We start from the raw sequence: 23,006 nt of genomic DNA, 5'->3' as shown, positions 1-23,006 counted from the left end.
GCATTAGCAGAAAGAGAAGCAGAATTAACAAAAGGGGGAAAAAAAAAGCAGGGGTGGAGTCAGAAGACAAAGCAGCAGACACCAAAATAGGGGAAAGCCAAGATGAGGGCAGGGTGAGCAAGAGGAAAACTGCTACAGAAAGTAGTGTGGGAAAAGGAAAAGTACAAGAGAAAGGAGAAGCAGAGGCAGGAGAGCAGCAAAATCAGCAGACTCTGAAAAGTGGGAAAGCAGAAGTGGGCACAGAGTCAGCAAAAAGAGAAACAGGTGCTGAAAGGAGAAACATGGGAAAAGGAGAAGCAGAGGCAGAATAAGCAGAAGAATCAGCAGACCATGAAAAGCGGGAAAGCAGAAGTGGGCACAGAGTCATCAAAAAGAGAAACAGCTGCCAAAAGGAGAAGCATGGGAAAGGAGAAGCAAAGGCAGAAAATGCAGAAGAATCAGCAGACCATGAAAAGTGGGAAAGCAGAAGAGGGGACAGAGTCAGCAAAAAGAGAAACAGCTGCTGAAAGGAGAAGCATGGGGAAGAAGAAGTGCAGGAGAAAGGAGAAGCAGAAGCAGAACAAGCAGCAGAAGCAGAACAAGCATCAGAATCAGTATATCATGAAAAGTGGGAAAGCAGAAGTGGGGACACAGTCAGCAAAAAGAAAATCAGTAGACAAAAGAGAAACAGTTGCCACAGAAGAGAAACAGCAAAGAAAGGGGAGGAGAAGAGGCAGAACAAGCAGTAGACCATGAAAAGGAGGAAAGCAGAAGAATAGCCAAAAGCAGAAGGAGAAGCATGGGAAAAGGAGAAGCAGAAGCAGAATAAGCAGCAGAATCAGCAGACCATGAAAAGTGGGAAAGCAGAAGTGGGGATAGAGCCACAGAAAGAGATACAGTTGCCAAAAGGAGAAGCATAGGAAAAGGAGAAGCACCAGAGAAAGGAGAAGCACCAGAGAAAGGAGAAGCAGAGGCAGAACAAGCATAGAATCAGTAGACCATGAAAAGTAGGAAAGCAGAAGTGGGGACACAGTCAGCAAAAAGAGAAACAGTTGCCAAAAGGAGAAGCATGGGAAAAGGAGAAGCACCAGAGAAAGGAGAAGCAGAAGCAGAACAAGCATAGAATCAGTAGACCATGAAAAGTGGGAAGCAGAAGAGGGGACACAGGCAAAAGAGAAACAGTTGCCAAAAGGAGAAGCATGGGAAAAGGAGAAGCACCAGAGAAAGGAGAAGCACCAGAGAAAGGAGAAGCAGAAGCAGAATAAGCAGCAGAATCAGCAGACCATGAAAAGTGGGAAAGCAGAAGTGGGGACACAGTCAGCAAAAAGAGAAACAGTTGCCAAAAGGAGAAGCATGGGAAAAGGAGAAGCACCAGAGAAAGGAGAAGCACCAGAGAAAGGAGAAGCAGAGGCAGAACAAGCAGCAGAATCAGCAGACCATGAAAAGTAGGAAAGCAGAAGTGGGGACACAGTCAGCAAAAAGAGAAACAGTTGCCAAAAGGAGAAGCATGGGAAAAGGAGAAGCACCAGAGAAAGGAGAAGCACCAGAGAAAGGAGAAGCAGAGGCAGAACAAGCATAGAATCAGTAGACCATGAAAAGTAGGAAAGCAGAAGTGGGGACACAGTCAGCAAAAAGAGAAACAGTTGCCAAAAGGAGAAGCAAAAAGGAGAAGCACAGAGAAAGGAGAAGCACCAGAGAAAGGAGAAGCAGAGGCAGAACAAGCAGCAGAATCAGCAGACCAGAAAAGTAGGAAAGCAGAAGTGGGGACACAGTCAGCAAAAAGAGAAACAGAAAAAGAAGCATGGGAAAAGGAGAAGAGAACCAGAGAAAGTAGAAGCAGAAGCAGAACAAGCATAGAATCAGTAGACCATGAAAAGTGGGAAAGCAGAAGAGGGGACACAGTCAGCAAAAAGAGAAACAGTTGCCAAAAGGAGAAGCATGGGAAAAGGAGAAGCACCAGAGAAAGGAGAAGCACCAGAGAAAGGAGAAGCAGAGGCAGAACAAGCAGCAGAATCAGCAGACCATGAAAAGTAGGAAAGCAGAAGTGGGGACACAGTCAGCAAAAAGAGAAACAGTTGCCAAAAGGAGAAGCATGGGAAAAGGAGAAGCACCAGAGAAAGGAGAAGCAGAAGCAGAACAAGCATAGAATCAGTAGACCATGAAAAGTGGGAAAGCAGAAGAGGGGACACAGTCAGCAAAAAGAGAAACAGTTGCCAAAAGGAGAAGCATGGGAAAAGGAGAGAAGAAAGGAGAAGAATCAGAGAAAGGAGAAGCAGAGGCAGAACAAGCAGCAGAATCAGCAGACCATGAAAAGTAGGAAAGCAGAAGTGGGGACACAGTCAGCAAAAAGAGAAACAGTTGCCAAAAGGAGAAGCATGGGAAAAGGAGAAGCACCAGAGAAAGGAGAAGCACCAGAGAAAGGAGAAGCAGAGGCAGAACAAGCAGCAGAATCAGCAGACCATGAAAAGTAGGAAAGCAGAAGTGGGGACACAGTCAGCAAAAAGAGAAACAGTTGCCAAAAGGAGAAGCATGGGAAAAGGAGAAGCACCAGAGAAAGGAGAAGCAGAAGCAGAACAAGCATAGAATCAGTAGACCATGAAAAGTGGGAAAGCAGAAGAGGGGACACAGTCAGCAAAAAGAGAAACAGTTGCCAAAAGGAGAAGCATGGGAAAAGGAGAAGCACCAGAGAAAGGAGAAGCAGAGGCAGAACAAGCAGCAGAATCAGCAGACCATGAAAAGTGGGAAAGCAGAAGAGGGGACAGAGTCAGCAGAAAGAGAAACAGCTGCCCAAAGGAGAAGCATGGGAAAACGAGAAGTGCAGGAGAAAGGAGAAGCAGAGGCTGAACAAGCAGCAGAATCAGCAGACTATGATAAGAGGGGAAACAGAAGGGGAAACAGAGTCAACAAAAAGAAAACCAGCTGCAAAAAGGAAAAGCATGGGAAAAGGAGAAGCTAAGGTAGAAAAAGCAGCAGAATCAGCAGACCCTGAAAAAGGGAGAAATAGATGTGGGGCAGAGTCAGCAAGGGAAAGCCAGTTACAAAAGGAGCCTAGAAAAACGGGTGGTGTATGCAGAATCAGCAAGAAACGTAGAACAATTAGTAGAAGTTGAAAAACAGGGAGAAGCAGAACCAGAAACAGAATCAACAAAAGATCAAACAAGTGAAGAAATGAGAAGCATAGGGAAAAAGAGAAACATATAAAAATGGACAGAGTTTGAATAGACATTTTCCCAAAGATGGTACACAAATAGCCAAAAGAGATATGAAAAGATGCTCAACATTACTAATCAACAAAAAATGCAAACCGAAACCACAATAAGACATCAGCTTATAAATATTAGATTGGCTACTATTTGGAAAAAAAAAAGAGTGAAAAGAAAAAAATAACAAGTGTTGGCAAGAATGTGAGGAAACTAGAACCCTTATACGCTTTTGGTGGGATTATAAAACAGAAGAACCATGATGGAAAACAGTAAGATGACTTCTCAGAAAATTAAAAATAGACCTACCTTATAACCTAGCAATCCCACTTTCAAAATTGAAAGAGTTTCAAAGAGACATTTGTATGCTTATATTCGTACTATTGACAATAGCCAAGAGCAACCCAAATGTCCATTGATGGATAAGTGTATAAACAAAATGTGATATATACATAAAGTGGAATAGTATTCAACTTTAAAAAGAAAAGAAATGCTGTTATATGCTACAATGTGTCCTCAACTTTGAGGACACTATGCTAAGTGAGATAAACCAGTTGCAAATAAGACAAATGCTATATCAGTTCAGTTGCTCAGTCATGTCCGAGTCTTTGTGACCCTGTGGACTGTAGCACGCCAGGCTTCCCTGTCCGTCACCAACTCCCAGAGCTTGCTTAAACTCATGTCCAAGGAGTCGATGATGCCATCCAACTATCTTATTCTCTGTCATCCCTTTCTCCTCCTGCCTTCAATCTTTCCCAGTGTCAGGGTCTTTTCCAATGAGTCAGTTCTTCGCATTAGGTGGCCAAAGTATTGGAGCTTCAGCATCAGCCTCAGTCCTTGCAATGAATATTAAGGACTGATTTCCTTTAGGATGGACTGGTTTGATCTCCTTGCAGCCCAAGGGACTCTCAAGAGTCTTCTCCAAGTGAAAAACATGGAGTGAAAGTGAAAGTTGCATCCGACTCTTTGGAACCCCATGAACTGTATGGAATTCCTAGGCCAGAATACTGGAATGGGTAGCCTTTCCCTTCTCCAGAGGATCTTCCCAATCCAGGGATCGAACCCAGGTCTCCCACATTACAGGCAGATTCTTTACCAACCGAGCTATCAGGGAAGCCCGTTCCTCTCCAACACCACAGTTCAAAAGCATCAATTCTTTGGCGCTCAGCTTTCTTTATGGTCCAACTCTCACATCCATACATGACTACTGGAAAACCATGGCTTTGACTAGATGGACCTTGGTTGGCAAAGTAATGTCTCTGATTTTTTTTTTGTTTGTTTTAAATATTTTTTTTTTTTCGTTTCATACATGACATTTCACATGTTTCAATGCCATTCTCCCAAATCTTCCCACCCTCTCCCTCTCCCACAGAGTCAATATGGTGTCTAGGTTGATCATAGGTTTTCTTCCAAATGCTATGATTTCACTTAAATCCAGCAAGTAGAATAGTCAAATTAACAGATAGGGAAGGTAGAATGGTGGTTACCAGGATCAGGGAAGGAAGAAAGGGTAGTTCTTGCTTAATGGGTACAAAGTTTCAGTTTTGCAAGATAAAAACATTCCAGAAATTAGTTTCACAATGATGTGAATATAGTGTAATCCTATATAAACGTATTCTTAAAAATGGTTATGATGGTAAATTTTATGTTTTTTATACTTTAAAAAAGTTAGAAAAAAGGGGGGACTTTTGGTTTTCAGTTCTACATGTAAGAGCTTGGCAATTACCACTCTATTATAAACGTAAAAAGCTAAACAGACAGAAGAATCAACAACTCTCTTGGATCCTTAAGAAAGGGAAGAGCAGAGGGCAAGATGTTGTCTCCAAAACCAGAGAGACAGATGAATACAGGGAGTCATGGCTTATCTGAGCAGAAACTCAGAGTGGAGAATGCTGCTTGAACAGTGCTGGGGCAGGAAGATCTGAACTACCTTTTGTGAAATGCTGGAGGCTCTATGTAGACAAGTCCTATGCCAACAAATTTGATAACCTAGATGAAAGCTATCTACAGACTCAACACAATACCTATAAAATTTCAACAACTTTTTTTGCAGAAATGGAAAAGCTGATTGTCAAATTTATATGAGATTGCAAAGGGGGCCCAAATAGTCAAAACAATTTCAAAAAAGAAAAACTTAAAGGACTCACACACATACCAATTTCAAAACTTACCACAGAGCTATAGTAATTAAAACAGAGTGGTACTGGCAAATCTAAGGATAGACATGTATTAAAAATGGAATAGAATTGGGAGGCCAGAAATAAACCCAACATTTATGGTTAACTGATTTTTGACTAGGGTGCTAAGAGCACTCAATAGAAGAAAGAAGGTGTCTCTTCAACAAGCACTGCTGGGATGACTGGATATTCACATGCAAATAATGAAGCTGGATCCCTACTAATACTAATACCATACAGAAAAACTAACTTAAAGTAGATCAGTGACAATATAAGAAACTATAAAACTCTTGGAAGAAAACATAAAGATAAGTCTATTGATCTGGTCATGGATTCTTAGGAATGACCAAAAACATGAGCAACAAAAGGAAAAAAATAAATTGGATTGGGGGTGATGAACACTGTTCTGTAATTTGATACTGGTGACAGTTGCATAATATTGTGAATGTACTAAATGCCACTGAATTGTAGACTTCAAAATGGTTACAAGGGTAAATTTTATGTTATATGCATTTCAGCACACACACACAAACACAAAAGAAGAGAAAGGGGTGAAGCAGTCTTTGGGAGGAAAGGCAGGATCCATGATACGATGCAGCCCTGGCAAGGTAGACAGAAAGAGCAAGATGAAGTCTTGATGCCTGATATCTTCCTGCCTCTGATACTCTGAGGGCTGAGAATAGTATCTGTCCTTGTATTTCTGAGAAACCTATGAATCCTTGCAGTAAATATTGAGTCACTTGAAGCGAGTCACTGTTTTCTATAATAAAAAGCACTATAACATAATTTCTATCACTGCCTACACTCTTTTACTCATAGGTTCACAGACTACTTATGCATTGATGACTAGTAAACACATCCTTCTAAGCCAGGCCTTTCTCTGATGTTTAGGAACTTCAGCTATCTCAAGGATCAGCATGTTTTCTTAGTCGTCACCAACAAACCTCCTTATCTTTGCCTCTGCTGACTTGGGAAGGTAAGATTAGTAGTGTGCTTTCCAGTGCTGTTTGTCTCCCTGCCAACAAACACTTTTTTGCTTTTTGAAAATGTTAAAAGCTCAATGCCCCTGCCACTCTTCTATGCTGTGTTACCAGTAACTGGTATTCCACCTTGTGATATAATACTAGGAGTTCAGGAGATATTATCAGGGAGTTAACTATTGCTATTACAAGAAGAATTTCTAACCAAAAAAAAGTAAATATATTCATAAACACATTCACTTATTCAGCTAAGGATCTACTAGCTACCAGACAGTGGAAACTGTGTCCAACATGGCAGAAGAAGTCACCGTGGAGCTGACATTCTAGTGAGAGGACGAACAGATGAGGAAAAATCAGGCATGAGTAAAAAAAATGCTGTGATAGGAATTACCTGGTTGGGTATTCACATAACTGTATACTGAGTATATACACGTGGTGACTGTCCACACACAAAGTTGGCTGCAAACTGGGGTCTTTGATTTCACAAAACAACAATAACAACAACAAAATTTAAGATGCTTTTTGGGGGACTTTTGGCTCACAATTCACAGAAATAGTCTGATGAATTGGCAGATAGTGTAGTGACAATCTGGGCATAGAATTATTCTTCTGTCCTATTGAGGACATAAATCCAGTTCTATATTGGAAATCTTTTAATTCATAAGCAGATTTCTATTAAATTTTTTCTCAGATCAAGTGTTTTTATAATTATATAAAATTATATCCCAGTTCCTTCTACAGAATTCACTAGGAAATTTGAACTTTCCAGAGGATCTAGAGAATCAGGGAAGACATTAAACCTGTCCTCTAAACCAGGTCTCAATGTGAAATATGACTATTTTCTAGATCCTTTATTGTTTAGGGGCTTCCCTTGTGGCTCAGCTGGTAAGAAATCCGCCTGCAATGTGGGAGACCTGGGTTCAATCCCTGGGTTGGGAAGATCCCCTGGAGAAGGGAAAGGCTACCCACTCCAGTATTCTGGTCTAGAGAATTCCACGGACTGTATAGTCCATGGGGTCGCAAAGGGTTGGACACGACTGAGCGACTTTCACTTCACTTCACTTCACTTTTTGCTTAGACAACGAACTCTCCCTTGACAGGACAACAAAACTTTCACCAGTACCTGCACATCACTGTCTACACACTTTGTATGTTGTTTCTACACTCTTTAGAACTGACCTAATATACAAGGTTTCCTGGTGGTGAGAGGGTAATAGACAGGAAGGCCAGCAGTCTCCAAATGGAGGAAACAGGCTGCAAGCCTCAGATATTTCTTATCTCTCTCTTAATTGGCAGGAGGAAACCAATAAGTGTTAGATTTTTTCCCCTTCTCTATACAAATTTAAAAGGAAGTATCTCTTAAAATTCTGTGTTGCCATGATGACACCTGGCTCCACCTGAACTTTTCTCAAACCTTGAGCTAACCAATGTGTTTTTCTTATGGAAATGTTTGTCTTAAGGTATGTTAATGAACTATGTCTTTACCCTAGACTCTGTCTTTCTTCAAGTCAGTTCCACCTAAGACTCAGAACCAATTTGACAAACCTGTATGTTTCACTCATACACTGTTCTCCTAATCTAATCATTTTATGGCCTGGGATGACTCACCTGGTGCCAATGTTATCTCAAAATGCATGTTGTGGGTGAGGGGCCTGGTGCCACTCTCAGTTTTGAGAAATCTCCTTTCTATAATTAACAGCTTGCTAGTAGGAGAAGGCAATGGCACCCCACTCCAGTACTCTTGCCTGGAAAATCCATGGATGGAGGAGCCTGGTAGGCTGCAGTCCACGGGGTCGCTAAGAGTCAGACACACCTGAGCGACTTCACTTCCACTTTTTACTTTCATGCACTGGAGAAGGAAATGGCAACCCACTCCAGTGTTCTTGCCTGGAGCATCCCAGGACGGGGAAGCCTGGTGGGCTGCCGTCTATGGGGTTGCATAGAGTTGGACATGACTGAAGTGACTTAGCAGCAGCAGCAGTAGCTATATAAGATCCAGCTAAAGACTAGCAGGGGGGCACTCTTTCTGCCCTCTTCTGATGTCTATGTCAGAAGCTTTCTCTATCTCTTTTATTCTTTGGTGGTAGTTTAGTCACTAAGTAGTGTCTGACTCTTGCGACCCCATGGACTGTAGCCTGCCAGGCTCCTCTGTCCACAGGGATTCTCCAGGTAAGAATACTGGGGTGGGTTGCCATTTCTTTCTCCAGGGGATCTTCCCAACCCAGGAACTGAACCCAGGTCTCCTGCATTGCAGGTAGATTCTTTACCGACTGAGCTCCAAGGGAAGATATCTATACTTTACACTTTAATAAAACTTTACTACACAAAAGCTCTGAGCGATCAAGCCTCTTCTCTGGCCCCGAATTGAATTCTTCTCCTCTGGAGGCCAACAATCCCGGTGTCTTTCGTGGTTCAGTAACAACCTTTCAGTGGCTCAGATGGTAAAGAATCTGCCTGCAATGTGGGAGACGTGGGTTCAATCTCTGGGTCGGGAAGATCCCCTGGAGAAGGAAATGGCAACCCGCTCCTGTATTTTTGCCTGGAGAATTCCATGGACAGAGGAGCCTGGTGGGTCACAGTCCATGGGATGGCAGAGTCAGACACGACTGAGCAACTCAGTCAGACTGAGCGACTAACAAACAAACAAAATATACAAGCAAGTGTCAGAAATGAGCAGAACTTGTCAGATGGAACACAGAATATCCAGTAAGTGCTATCATGCAATACATCTTCCACTTTTCAAAAAAGCAGAGAATTAGTATGGACTAACAGAGCTAGAATCACACAGAATTTTCCACTATATTTATAGGTTAATTCTGATACTAACTAGAATGAAAGAAATTATAGTAGATGTTAGGAATGGAGGAAATACGTGGTAGTTCTAAGCATGTGGGGGGAGGTATGGAGAGAGAGGTAGCCCTAAAGTGGGAGAACAAAGTCACATGGTTCTCTCCCCAGAGATCATCAGCATCAGACACAAGAACCCATACCTAGGATATGGGAATGATCAGTTCCCTTATTACAGAGCTCCGTCTTTCACACAAGTGCCTCAGATAAAAAGAAACACTGGAATGCTTTATAGACAATGGATTTGGAACTCAAAAGGCCTAACAGTACTTGTTAAAAGCATCCAGATGTTTTAAAATCTGGGTGCAAAGTTGCTTTAAATCCCTCACCCAGTTGACAGCTTCAAAGAACCCTGATATAAATGGCATATCCGAACATAATGCATTACAACAGGACCCATTATCACACATACTTTGGCTACACAGAGGATCCGATCTCAACGCTATAATGTACATGCATAACCCTTATAGGAAAAGTTTGGTAACAAGTAGGTTAACAGTGGCTGGTGTGTCTATGCTCCATCACCAGCATAATGTCCCTTATATAGTGTGGATATATCTTTACCTTCTCCATCTTTAGCACTGTTTAGAAGAAATGTGTGTGTGTGTGTGTGTGTGTGTGTGTGTGTGTATACATGATTAAAGCAGTAGAACAACAAATATTTGAAAACTTTTAACATGCCAAGTACTCTGTACTAAGCATTTAGGATTAAACACAGAAGCTCTTCCTGCCCTTGAGGAAATTACAGTCTAATGGGAAAGATGGACTTTAAACAAAGAATCACAAATAATTAAGCAGATAATTACACATATGTAAAGTACTACGAAAAACATAAAGGAACGGATCACATAGCAAATATATACTAATCTGGGAACATCTGGGAATCCTCCCTTGCCTTCCACTGAGGAAAGGATGTTTAAAACAAGATGGAAAGGATGAGTAGGATTTTTCTAGACAAAGTCCTTAGGAAACACAGGTAGACAATATAAAGACAGCAGGCATATTTTTGCAGATGCTAAGCCCCTTGCCAGGAACCACTATATAATCAAGATCAGTACAGTTCAGTTCAGTCGCTCAGTCGTGTCTGACTCTTTGTGACCCCATGGACTGCAGCACGCCAGGCTTCCCTGTCCATCACCAACTCCTGGAGTTTGCTCAAACTCATGTCCATCAAGTCAGGTGATGCCACCCAACCATCTCGTCCTCTGTCTGCATTGCTAATCAAGACAGCTGTTGATAGTTGGTGATTCTGATGGTTCAGTCAGACATAAGAGTTGGTAGGGTGTTCTGCCTTAGGACCAAGTACATCATCTGGTGCTACCAGAAACAAAAACATCCCTGAGCCCATGAGCACCAGGAAGGCTGCCAAGCAGGGTAGCTGCCCAGGGGAAATCAGGGCCCAAGAGAGAGAAAGGCAGGTTTAGCAGGACTCTGGCAAATATATTGAGAATAACGGGAGCTGGGTTTCTTACAACTCTAGAGGAGGTTACAAATAAGAAGAGGAAAACGCAGAAGGAAATCTGTAATACTGGTTTGGAGATATTGGTGTAAACTCATGGTTTTCAACACACATAGCTAGACACGAAAATACAGACATATGTGAGAGAGAAAGAGACGGGAGGGGAGGGAAGAAGAGAGAGAACAAAATTTCTAAGTGTCCACTGAAAGGGCCTAGGAACACTGATTAACTCAGTAGCAATGTAGTAATTTGTACTCAGATCTTGACTTCTAAATATCATTCTCCACTAAAAGACACTTGAGTCTTAGGCTACTACAAGTCTGAGGATAAAATAAGATGAACCTAGAACATCTTTGTGTGCCATAAACAAAAGGCACTCAAAGAATGATGAGGTTACCTCAGAAGGACACAAGAGTCAGAGGCTCTTATCTAATCTGGAACAATTTGAGGACAATTCAAAATAATGAATAACTGAATAATAATTAAATACAGTAGGAGTTTAGTGGTCCATATCAAAAGAAAGACAGACAGAAAGAAAGAGTAAGAAAGACAGGAAGGAAGCACAGAAAGAAAGACAGGCAGGCAGCTTTTCCTTACATGAGAAAGTCTACAAAAAAATGTAAACGGGATAATGGAATTTTCTTTTTCTTCCTTATGGCTTGTAGGGTTATGTACTTCCCTGTGTGTGTGTGTGCTCAGCCGGGGTTGACTCTTTGCAACCCCAGGGTCTGTAGCCTGCCAGCCTTCCCTGTCCATGGGATTATCCTGGCAAGAATACTGGAGTGGATTGCTATTTCCTCCTGTAGGGGATCTTCGCGACTCAGGGATTGAATCTGCATCTACTGTGTCTCCTGCATTGGCAGGCACATTCTTTACTGCTAAGCCATCTGGGGAGCCCCAAAAAGGAAGTCTAACATTTAATTAAAAAAAGAAACCACATCTCAAATGGTAAATACATACAAAAATGTTCATTCCTTCTGACAATGAATGCAAATTAGCCTTAAGGCATCATTTTATACCTGCCTGGCTTGTATTATAGTCATTTGTTTACCTAAATGAAGGTCTGCTTTGTAATATGATAACTAGAAAGGGTTTATTCTTTATTTGTTTTCTAAGCACTGTTATATAAAATGATTCATAAACTCATAATCCTTACAAAAACTCTAGAAAGAAGATTCAATTATTTTTTCCACTTTACAGAAGCAATTGAGCCTTACAGACTTAAGCAGCTTGCCTGAAGTGACACAGCTGAGAAGCCATGTAAGTGGGCTATGAACCCAGGCAGTCTGGCTCCCAAGCTTTTAACCTCTGTGACAAGCTGCTATGATATTTATACAGGGCCGAGGTACTGAAACCTGATACAATCCTTCTGAAGAGCAATGAGGCCATGCCATCCTTAGAGTCATCACATCCTCAGAGCCTAATTATAAACTGATGAGAATTTATCCTAAGGAAAGGTACATTCACAAGGATATTCTCTATTATGGAAACATTTTAGATGACCAATAAGGAAATGGGTTAATTATGATTCATCAACTTGACAGAACATTCTACAGTCAGTCATTTAAAAATGATAATTATGGAGATATATGGAAAATAGGGAAATGTTTACAATGTTAGGTTAAAGAATACAAAGCATATGTATACTGGGAAATATGTAAACATTGTGTGTACATAAAAGGAACAAATTAAAATAAAGTGATAATAGCTGTTAGAAAGGGCTTCCCTGGTGGCTCAGATGGTAAAGAATCTGCCTGCTATGCAGGAGACCTGGGTTTGATCCCTGGGTCAAGAAGATATCTTAGAGAAGGGAATGGCAACTCACTTCAGTATTCTTGCCTGGAAAATTCTAAGGACAGAGGAGCCTGGCAGGCTACAGTCCATGGGGTCTCAAAAGAGTCGGACACGACTGAGCAACTAACATATGCCAAAAGCCATGGGATAATTGTTTACTCTTTCAAATATTTTTATGATGTTTACAACAACAAAAAATAGAAATTAAATACTCTCCCAACATACTCTATTAACACTAGTCTAGAGAGCGATGTAAGAATGCTCTTCATACTTTCCCAACCCTCCTTATGCAGGAGATTAGTGGTGATCACGTCCATTTACATGGAAACTTGTTATATATATAAAAGACAATAAAATAATATACATTTTATAATTCAATATAAACACATACACAGCTAGAGGACACACACTGGAATATCTATTGAGGCTATCTCTAGGTGGTGAGATTACAGGGAATTCTTTCTTTTTCTTCATACTGTTTTTGAACTTCATGTTATATACATGTTGCTTTGCTCAGTTGTGTCCGACTCTTCACAATCCTATGGACTGTAGCCTGCCAGGTTCCTTGGTCCATGGAATCTTCCAGGTGAGAATCCTAGATGGGTTGCCATTTCCTCCTCCAGGGGATCTTCCCAACTCAGGGATCTAACTCACGTCTCCTGAGTTGGCAGGCAGATTCTTTACCACTGAGCCACCTGGGAAGCCTGTTATACACAAGTGTTCATTTCTAATAACTTCGTAAAAAGAACTGTATTGGTAAGCTATTACTAAGCTAACCTATTTAAAAATAATATACTTTGGTAACCAACTTTATAATTTCAACAGAAAAACAGGATAGCTTTCTCATATCATTTATTCTATACTTGGAGTTCACTAATTCTGTTCTTTTGGTTAGACTCATCAACAATTATATCTCATGCTAGTAATCCAAAAATGATCAATCAACAATCTACCTACTTATAGTTTATGTACAAGTCCAACTCTTATACACTCAAATCACTGACCAATGAATCCATATCAAGAAGGAAATGCCATTCATAACGACTTAATTTTATACTTCTTACTGTAAACTTTAAAGCCTAGTAGAAAAATCTTGGAAAGTCATATTCCCTAGCAAGAGAATTGGTTAGAAAATAACCCTAAATTGTTAGTGAAAGTGAAGTTGCTCAGTCGTGTCCGACTCTTTGTGACTCCATGAACTATACAGTTTGTGGAATTCTCTAGGCCAGAATACTGGAATGGGTAGCCTTTCCCTTCTCCAGGGGATCTTCCCAACCCAGGGACGGAACCCAGGTCTCCCTCATTGCAGGCGGATTCTTTACCAGCTGAGCCACGAGCATGGAGTCCTAGCCATTGGACCACCATGGAAGTCCCCCTTAATTGCTGCTGCTGCTGCTGCTGCGTCGCTTCAGTCGTGTCCGAATTGTTAGGTAGAAATATATAACATTATCACCAAAAATAAATGATGACTTTCAGTAAGTACTTTTAAGACAGTTTAACTGTTTTATTTTAAAATTAGGAAAAACCTTGAAATTTGAATATACTCTGAGGTTGAGAAAAAACAAATATCAGAAATTGGGAGAAAGAATAAAGGAATAGAAAAGAAGGAAAAATAAGAGCCAAAACTTAGAGGGCCTTAAGAAGAAAAAAATAATTCCAGAATAGGAGGGATTAGATTATAAGCAAATTTTAAATCCAGCACAGTCAATAAATATCCAAAGGAATAGATTATGATGATTACAAAGGTTAAGGAATATTACATCTGCCAGGAGGTGGGACTCTTAGGGAAGAAAAGAAAATGTTATAGAGAATAGCAAAAAACCAGTTATATTTAAAACTATTAACTGAAGTCTTTCAAAAATGGAAGGAATTTTATCTGTTTGGCATGGTTTTAAAAATGTAGGCCTGTGTGAAGGAATGGATACTATGAACGTCTGGTATGTTCTATTGTATGAGTATTAAAGTGGGCATCTAAAATGAGAAAAGTCCTGAACATGAGAACGCAGACTAATATATTCACTGTCTCAGATGTGATTGGCTAAAATTGAGATCATTTCATCCAATCTCATCCCGGCATATGTGTGGATCAAGGATAACGTGTACCATTGTTCTTCCTCTCGTAAGTTATTAAATGGCACACAGAGGCAATGGAGCCATGCTATCCCGAAAGTTTTCTCCCTTTTGCCTATGCCAAGCATGATTTTTATTCTCTCAAGCCATTTCTTCCTCAAAAGAGTTCACCAAAGTTGTCATCCTTCCTATCAGCAGCCCCACTGGGCTCTGATGAGTGACATCCAGACATTTAAACTCAAAAGCTGCTTCAGAAGGGAGTTATTAAAATTCAAATGAGCTGGGCATATTGAAGAAGAAAACACTCGTTTGCATGCACACCTCCGCATTTGGCCATCCCATTTAGACCCATAGAGCAGGGTCTGGTTTTGTCTTTGTAAATGGGCTTCCGAGGCGGAGGTCAGCCTCCCACGGCCCCCACTCCTCTGGGGTCATCATTAGTAATGTGTAAGGCTGAATAGATTTTCCTTGGAATCTAGTCAGGAAACCTGACAAAAAGGCAGCCCTCTCCCACAACCTGAAAATGCCAAAAATCTGATTGGTAATAAGGCATTTTTAAAATACTTCATTTACTTGTCTTCAAATAGCTTTAATAGCAAGATTTTACATAACATTTCTGATGTCAATTTCACCTGATGTTTTTCAGTTTTGGAACAGAATATATCCTATTGTATCATGACAGACCAATCATAAAAATGTTACATTTTATCAAGAATTTTCCACAAGATTCAGAGAAAATTCACTTCTGCTAAGAAATATGAATCTAGGGAGCAAAATGATATTTTAGTCACTAGAAAAGGAGTCTGTGTTTCATTTGGTTTAAAAATCTAATAAGAACTAATAAGAAATATCTCATGGAAAAATCTCACATTAGCATCATTTTAAAAGTTTATAAAATATCAGTGAGCAAACTAACAAAAACAAACCAACAAAAAACTAGAGCAAAAATATATGTTCCTAGAATTACTCTAGCCATGGAAATTTTAGATGTTCCTAGAATTATTCTAGCCATGGAAATTTTAGATGTTCCTTTAGTACGAATTCAATTTCCTATTAATGGAGACATCTCTGCTACAACATCTACTTTAAAAAGACTTACTTTATGGCAATATATAAACAACTCCATATTATGTGTAATAAATGACATGGTCATACCTACACATACCTTGTGTGACAATGACATAACATTATACCAACTTTTACTGAAGATATGAAAAGCAAGTTATGCTAACTCACAACTCTAGGATAACAGCACAATTTCTGGAACTCCAGAAACTAAGGGAATTTATGTCCAAGCTATGAAAGTAGTTTATAACTTGGAAGCTCCAGGGACTACTGTACCTAGTAGAAACTTAGACAACAGACATGACCTCTAATGTCCCTTCCAATGGTAAGATTTTATTCCTCCATGACCTCCATTAATCAAATTTTCTTCCTCCAGATGTCTTCATTTTAATTTGTTCAAAGACTTTTCCCCTAAAATTTGGATGGATTTGTTGTAATACAGGCATTGGTTTTGCCCAGAACACAATCAGCCCAAAGAAGAATGAAACTAGCAAAACATCAATGAAAGAACATTACATAAAACTGGTTCCTGAGCCACAACACACTCAGTTTGGATCCATTTTTTCCTCAAAGCATAAATTTATAGGTGTGTATCATTAATGCACATTTACTTAAAAATTAATGTGGGATTATTTTGGCTCCAGTTAAAAACAAAAGCACTAAATCTCTGTCGGTTGTTGGTGGCAGCAACAAAGAATCACAAAGGCATTACTGCAAAGAAAAAGAACACAAGCTAAAATTAAGAACCAGAGCCAGTGATTCCAACAACATAGAGTGATCACACAAAGTTCAAGAAGACCTACCTCCAGGTCAGGTCCTGTAATACAAACGTGTGTTTTCTCTTTTTAGGTCACACTCGTTTGAAACTGACAATAAAAGTAATGTGCACTTATACTTTTGAAATGGCCAAAAGGAAGATTAGATATTAAATTGGTAATTTCAGGAGGATACACAGTATGCATGTTTGTGTATCACTTATGTCGTAGTTGGTCTCCTAGTCAGCTCTACTGCAAAGATGATCTGGCAGGGGAAATTATTCACCCTTCCAGATTTGTACTGTTTAATCTACAGAAGCAAGCTTAGGGCATACAAACTTAACAGGTACAAAGAGTCAAGAAATGTGCTCACTTGCCTTTTTTTCCTCCTGTAACGAAGAAGCCAATGGCTGCTCTAATAAAACTGTTTTCAGGCAAATAGCTGTAGTCAGTAGGCACTGTGGAGACAGAAAATGATCAAATTAACCAGTGAACTTGGCAGGACTAATGAAGGAAGGATAATGATCTCATGCTGCCATATCAACCTAGAGACAAAGCGGAGATGTTTATGCCATTAATCTCAGAACAATACTCTGTGGTTGCAACTAATTCTATTAGATTAAGTGGCTGAGACTATGCAAGCAAATCTAAAACGGTGGTAAATCTGGGAGTGGTTGGAAAAAAAACCATAGAAGGCGAAAATTGTACTGAAGTGGTTTAAAAAAAACACCCTTTTCCACTTTGGCACATCAATGAACTCCAATCCAGTGACCTCTGTGTCAGCAAGGAGTCCTAAGCTGGACTTCTAAGCTGAGACCACCATTCTATGGGCTATCAAGGGCATCCTGAGTCAGATACATGAACCATGGAAATACGTCAATCAATATTAATACTAGTCACTCTCTTATTTCATGAGACAGGGACCTCTATGTGACCAACACATACAAAAAACCAGATGTGCCTGCTGACCTGAAATAGCGAAGCAGTAACATTTATGCTAGTTGAGTCCTGGGAGTTTCTTAGATTCTTTTCCTCCTGGTTCCCCATATTGTTTAATGAGATGGTTTTTACTGGGATAGATGGCTCCAATGGAAAATTCCATCAGAAACGAGCAGTTGTACTTTTCCAGATACACAGTCATTTTCCTCCATAGAACCTGAGTATAAGATGATTTACTACAACTGACCTTGAATATATGTAGCCCATAGCATAACAATGACAAGCCTATGTTAAAAAGCAAAAGCCTGACATAAACATGCTATTTTTACCAGGACATTGAGAGACCACTGTCCTTCAGGACTAGCATTACCAAGGGTTTCCAATATGACGATGTTTTTTTTTTCTTTTTCCAGTTTTAATAAGACAGCTTCTCTGGTATCTCAGTTGGTAAAGAATCCATGTACAACGCAGGAGACCCCGGTTCGATTCCTGGGTCGGGAAGATCCCCTGGAGAAGGGATAGGCTACCCTCTCCAGTATTCTTGGGCTTTCCTGGTAAAGAATCTGCCTGCAATGCGGGAGACCTGTGTTCGATCCCTGGGTTGGGAAGATCCCCTGGAGAAGGGAACAGCAGTATTCTTGCCTACTCCAGAACTCTTGCCTGGAGAATTCCATGGACAGAGGGCAGAATTCCATGGACAGAGGAGCCTGGCAGTCTACAGTACATGTGGTTGCAAAGAGTTGGACACAACTGAGCAACCTTCACTTCACTTCACAGTATGACAGCTTTTAAATGTATAAAGTTCATTATGTGGGGAATGCTGTGGAACCATGCCCTATTTCTATAGCTAAGGAGTGACTGAAAGGCAGGGAGACAGTAATTATGGTGGCCCATGTTCCTGGTAATGCTGTCGGTAGACTACCTGTCAGGGGATGTGTGAAACTAGGTTTTAATGAGGAAACTTTGGTACCTAAACCTCCCTGGCCCGAGTCCAAGAGAGCCAGTGGTCAAAATTCTATAAAGAGCAAGGAGCAGATATAGGTCCCAGTGCATTACACTGATGTCTTCCCCAGAAAACCTCCAAGTACATACATAAATTAACCACGTGGGAACTGCGAATATTTTTATTGCTTTTATTTAAAAGCAATAGAAATAGAAAAAATCTTGTTGCAGTAAGACCTAGGGTTTTAATTCCAAGGCCAAGGAGATGCATATCTTTAAAAGTACTTACCTCAGTTTTTTCTCAATGCCAGGGCCAGAAGAACTCCAGCCATATGAAGAATCTTTTAATGAAATATGAATGTTATACAACTACGATTACACCTAGTCAAGTAAAAAGAACTCTGTTCCAAGCTTCAAGGATCTGATTCCTAGTTTCTGGATTTCTCACTAAGCTTGCAGCTATGTCATGTAATCTTTCTGAGTCTTAGGTTCTTTGTAAAATACGGTGTTAGACCCAACATCTAAACTTATCTCTAAGGAAGGAAGAGAGGGAGAGTGAAAAGAGCACAGGCTTTGGCGGCTGACAGATCTGATTTCAAACTGTGTATTTCCCACTTAACTGCTGTGTAACTCTGGGCAAATCAGGAGACTTCTCCATGGTCCATCTTCCTCTGACGTAAAAGAGGGACAATAACACGCAGCTCTGAGGGCGGCTATGAAAATTAACGCTCTTAACAAAGTAGACAGCCCCACGTCAGCACCCCTCCTTCCAGCTCCCATGTTCTATGACTCCAATCTTACCCGAGGTTCTACTTTGATTTGAGGACAGAGTAGACAGATGAAGATGTCCTAGAAGCCAGATGGCATTTGACTGAAGACCAATCACCCCAGACACACTGATGACCTATGAATGAAATGTTAACAGTTCAACGATGGGCAAGATACAAATTCCACTCAATAAAAGGCCACACACAGAAGGTCACTAATCTTTTATGAGGTGGTAGCTTGGCTGGTAATGAGAAGTTCTATGACAAGATGTACTATCCTCTGTGTAGTACACTAAATGTGGGACATAGAGGTGATCAACAAGTGTTGCTGAATGAAAGAATGAATGAATCTATCAGTCATGACAGAAGGGATCAGTGATTGTCTCAGATTTCACTGAGTCAGACTGGTCTAAAGGAGTTTTCAAAAAATGGGAAAAGAAAATCCCCAAAGTAAAAAGGGCTGGATAGTTGCTTAGGACTAAAATACGTTTAAAAGTAGAAGGAGATGTTATTTGGTTCTCTTCTTTAAACAGTGCTCTATTACTATTTTACCATTCACAATATGTTCTTTTAAATAATATTTTTCATTTATAGATTGTTTACCCAAGTTATAGCAATTTAAGTTTCAGGAAAATTTTTTGAGAATATTTACATTCATACATGCAAAAGACAATTTCTTCTGTTCCAGGATTTGTTTGCTTTCAAAGGCATGAATTACTACAACTTCTTCATGTGGTGAGTATTATAACCAGCTATGTTTAAAAAAAAAAAAAAAAACAAACAAGTACACTAGGTGAAAGCCTAGGACACAGAGTTCTACATGTGGTAAGAATGCAACTATGCAGAGAAAATAAAAACGCTTATAAAGAAACATGACCACATGTGAGTAGCAGCTGCTTCAGGTTGAGAGGAGCCTCAGTGATTATTTTTTTAAGCTTCTTCCATTCAATGAACGTCATGACGTTTTAAATAAAAATCTGAAAATATAAAATCATTTCTAAGCAGATGGACATTTTTATTCTTTAGCCAAGAATAACTCTGACAATAATTCACCCAAATACTTTTAGTGACATCTGAACTAGCGCCTCTTGACCATTCAGCTTAGCTATCTGCCCTGCCCTTTGGCTGTCTTCTATTTTTCCTTGTCTGGAGGGCCTGACATTCTTTACAGGGTCAGGTTTAAATTTTTAAGAGAAACCAAAGCAACTTAAGTTAACTCAATAATTCAAGCTTTCTTTTTTTTCCAGAGGTGGTGCATGTTGGTCAGCAAATACAGGGCCCTAAGCGGTTCTCCACTGCCCCTGGAACTCACCATGAATAACCAGAGATTTCCCCATTTTCTATGTAAGACAGTTTGTATCATGAGAGAGAAAAAGACAGCAAAGGGGAATATCTGTTTTCCCACTTAAGGATTTGAAATTCTTCTTCTCACCTGAGTTAAAGTTCTAATGACTTCATTAAGTCTGCCTTGAGACTGAGAGGACTGGATGGCTTCTGACTTCAGCTGAAAGAAAAAGGAGAAATAACCATTCAAAAAAGGAGATAATGATACTCCCACTGTATCAGTTGTCAACATCTAAGCTATGGAATAACTCATCATATGTCCTTATATTTCAAAAACAAAAACCATGAGCTCCTTGAGGGCAAGATCCATGTTTTATTAAATTACTGATATCCCAGGGCCAGTTCAGTGTGGCAAGTAGCAGTCACTTAATAAACCTTTACTGTATGAACAAAGGAATGCCTTAGAATTACTTGTAAATTTATACATCCATATGGGCTTCCCTGGTGGTTCAGAACGTAAAGAATCTGCCTGCAATGCAGGACACTCGAGTTCACTGCCTGGGTCGGGAAGATCCCCTGGAGAAGGGAATGGCAACCCACTCCAGTACTCTTGCCTGGAGAATTCCATGGACAGAGGAGCCTGGAGGGCTATAGTTCATGGGGTCGCAAAGAGTCAGACATTACTGAGAGATTAACACGTTCACTTTCTTTCAAGTCTACAGTAGAAAAGCTTTTAAAGTTTTTAGAAACTTTTGAAGCTTATAGAAAGCATAATTACACAGATACATATTTAAACATTACAGATGCAAAGTGGAGCTTCCTATTTCAAATTTTTGAAATTTCTTAGGATCCAATTGCTTTCCTCAGGCAGAGAACTTTATGGAAAGTATATACGTTGACTAGGTTTAATTCCTACAATCCAAATAAAACAAGGAACAAATCTGTACAAAAAGAATTCTTGGACAAGAGATATATAAAGACACAGAGAGCCCAGTGTAACCACTACCATGAGCATATATCGGTCTTCCTTAGCATGATGAGATACTGGGTATTCTCTCCTTGCTGTGACTATGCACACATTTAGGTGTCACCCCATTTTTTTTTTACCTGCATTACATCCCCTTCGGAGCCTACCAAGGCCACCATGCCGTGAAGAGCTGCCAAGCAAAGCATTGTGGGAGCGCCCTGAAAACAAAGCATCAGAAAATGTCAAGAGGGGAACAATCCTTGGGTTTGAATTTGATAAGAATTATACCACAGAGAAACAAATGGTCAAAATGGTACAAAATTTGTAGGGTCAACACAACCTGTATCACTGAACTGAGGAAGGCAACAGACTTGAATAAAGTAAACAAGTTAAAGTTGTTAGATCCCAGGTGGCTTCTTGTTATTTTTTAGTTTTCAAAACCACAGTGCTGTTATAAAATTAAAACACTAACAAAATAGCCAGTTAAAAAAAAAAAAAAAAAACTACAATGGTTAATAGGATGTATCATTTATAAGGCATTAAAAGTACATTGTCTCATTTGATACTGCCTTTTTTTTTTAATGGTTAAGCTTTTATGGCAGCACCTATAAATGGTCCAATAAAGTGGCTCTTTTTCCTTTATAAAAATATAAAATAACATGCAGGAGGTGCCTTCTACCTCTGTTAGGACAGTTTTGATCCAGGCCGGAAGCAATCTGTTGCCCAAGTCTTCAGCTTTTCCATGCCCACACACAGACAAGCCGTGAATTATGTTTCCTAATGCCAGGGCAAAACCTGAAGTCTGTTAGAAATAAATTTTAAAAAGAGGTGAGAGAAAAGAAGACTGGCACAGATCAAGAATGTTCATATACAGCAAAACAAGCACTTTGAGGGGCTCCTTTCCTACAGACACGTTCTGTTGCCATCTGTACATCAGAGATTTAAAAAACCTAGACCAGTTTGCAATAGAAATTGCAGCCTAATTGTAAGGAATTCAGTTTCAGTGAGTGGTATATATCAGGAAAAGAACACTGCACTAGTGATTGACTTGGGTCAAACAATCCCAATTCTAAGAAGAGGGTTAGAGTGAAAATATCAACGTGACTCACAAGCCCAGTCAACCTCCAAACAAGAGGAGAAAAAGCCCTGCAATGAGCACAGCATATGAAAGTTCTACATTTTGGTGTTTACAAGATCTATTCTTTTTTCCTGCTATTTACATTAACTTTATTTTTGTATTGAAGTATAGTTGATTTACAAGGCAAAATCTATTCTGAATGTAAGCCAATAGGCCTATAACCATAAAATAATAACAGTAAAATACAACATAGGCTTAACATCTGGGCTGAATCCTGTAATAACCCACAATGGCCAATATTAAGACTTTGGAGAAATCTAAAAAATAAACAACCAAGCAAACAAAGTACAAACACGGAAATTCTAGAGCATGCATAATCAGAAGGAGCATTTTTCCCCCTCCAACTTTAAAAAATTATGGCAAAATGCACGTAACATAAAATTTGAATGATGCTGAAGCTGAAACTCCAGTACTTTGGCTACCTCATGCGAAGAGTTGACTCATTGGAAAGGACTCTGATGCTGGGAGGGATTGGGGGCAGGAGGAGAAGGGGACGACAGAGGATGAGATGGCTGGATGGCATCACTGACTCGATGGACGTGAGTCTGAGTGAACTCCGGGAGTTGGTGATGGACAGGGAGGCCTGGCATGCTGCGATTCATGGGGTCACAAAGAGTCAGACATGACTGAGCCACTGAACTGA

General features: G+C 40.1%; 1 protein-coding gene across 2 annotated transcripts in view; it reads right to left on the bottom strand.

The window, feature by feature from the left end:
• FOCAD (focadhesin) overlaps positions 1-23,006 on the bottom strand; it is a 307,210-nt gene that overhangs the window by 31,187 nt on the left and 253,017 nt on the right. For both annotated transcript variants that reach the window (XM_005898491.2, XM_070375958.1), the window contains 5 exons: positions 21,905-22,027; positions 21,366-21,443; positions 20,407-20,478; positions 19,009-19,111; positions 16,704-16,784 (listed from right to left, as the gene is read on the bottom strand). In XM_005898491.2, the coding sequence (XP_005898553.2) occupies positions 16,704-16,784; positions 19,009-19,111; positions 20,407-20,478; positions 21,366-21,443; positions 21,905-22,027 (457 nt within the window). The remainder of the gene's footprint in view (positions 1-16,703; positions 16,785-19,008; positions 19,112-20,406; positions 20,479-21,365; positions 21,444-21,904; positions 22,028-23,006) is intronic.

The sequence above is a fragment of the Bos mutus genome, chromosome 8, assembly GCF_027580195.1.
Source record: "Bos mutus isolate GX-2022 chromosome 8, NWIPB_WYAK_1.1, whole genome shotgun sequence".
NCBI classification, from domain to species: domain Eukaryota; kingdom Metazoa; phylum Chordata; class Mammalia; order Artiodactyla; family Bovidae; genus Bos; species Bos mutus.
This window is presented reverse-complemented; position numbering and strand designations above follow the sequence as displayed.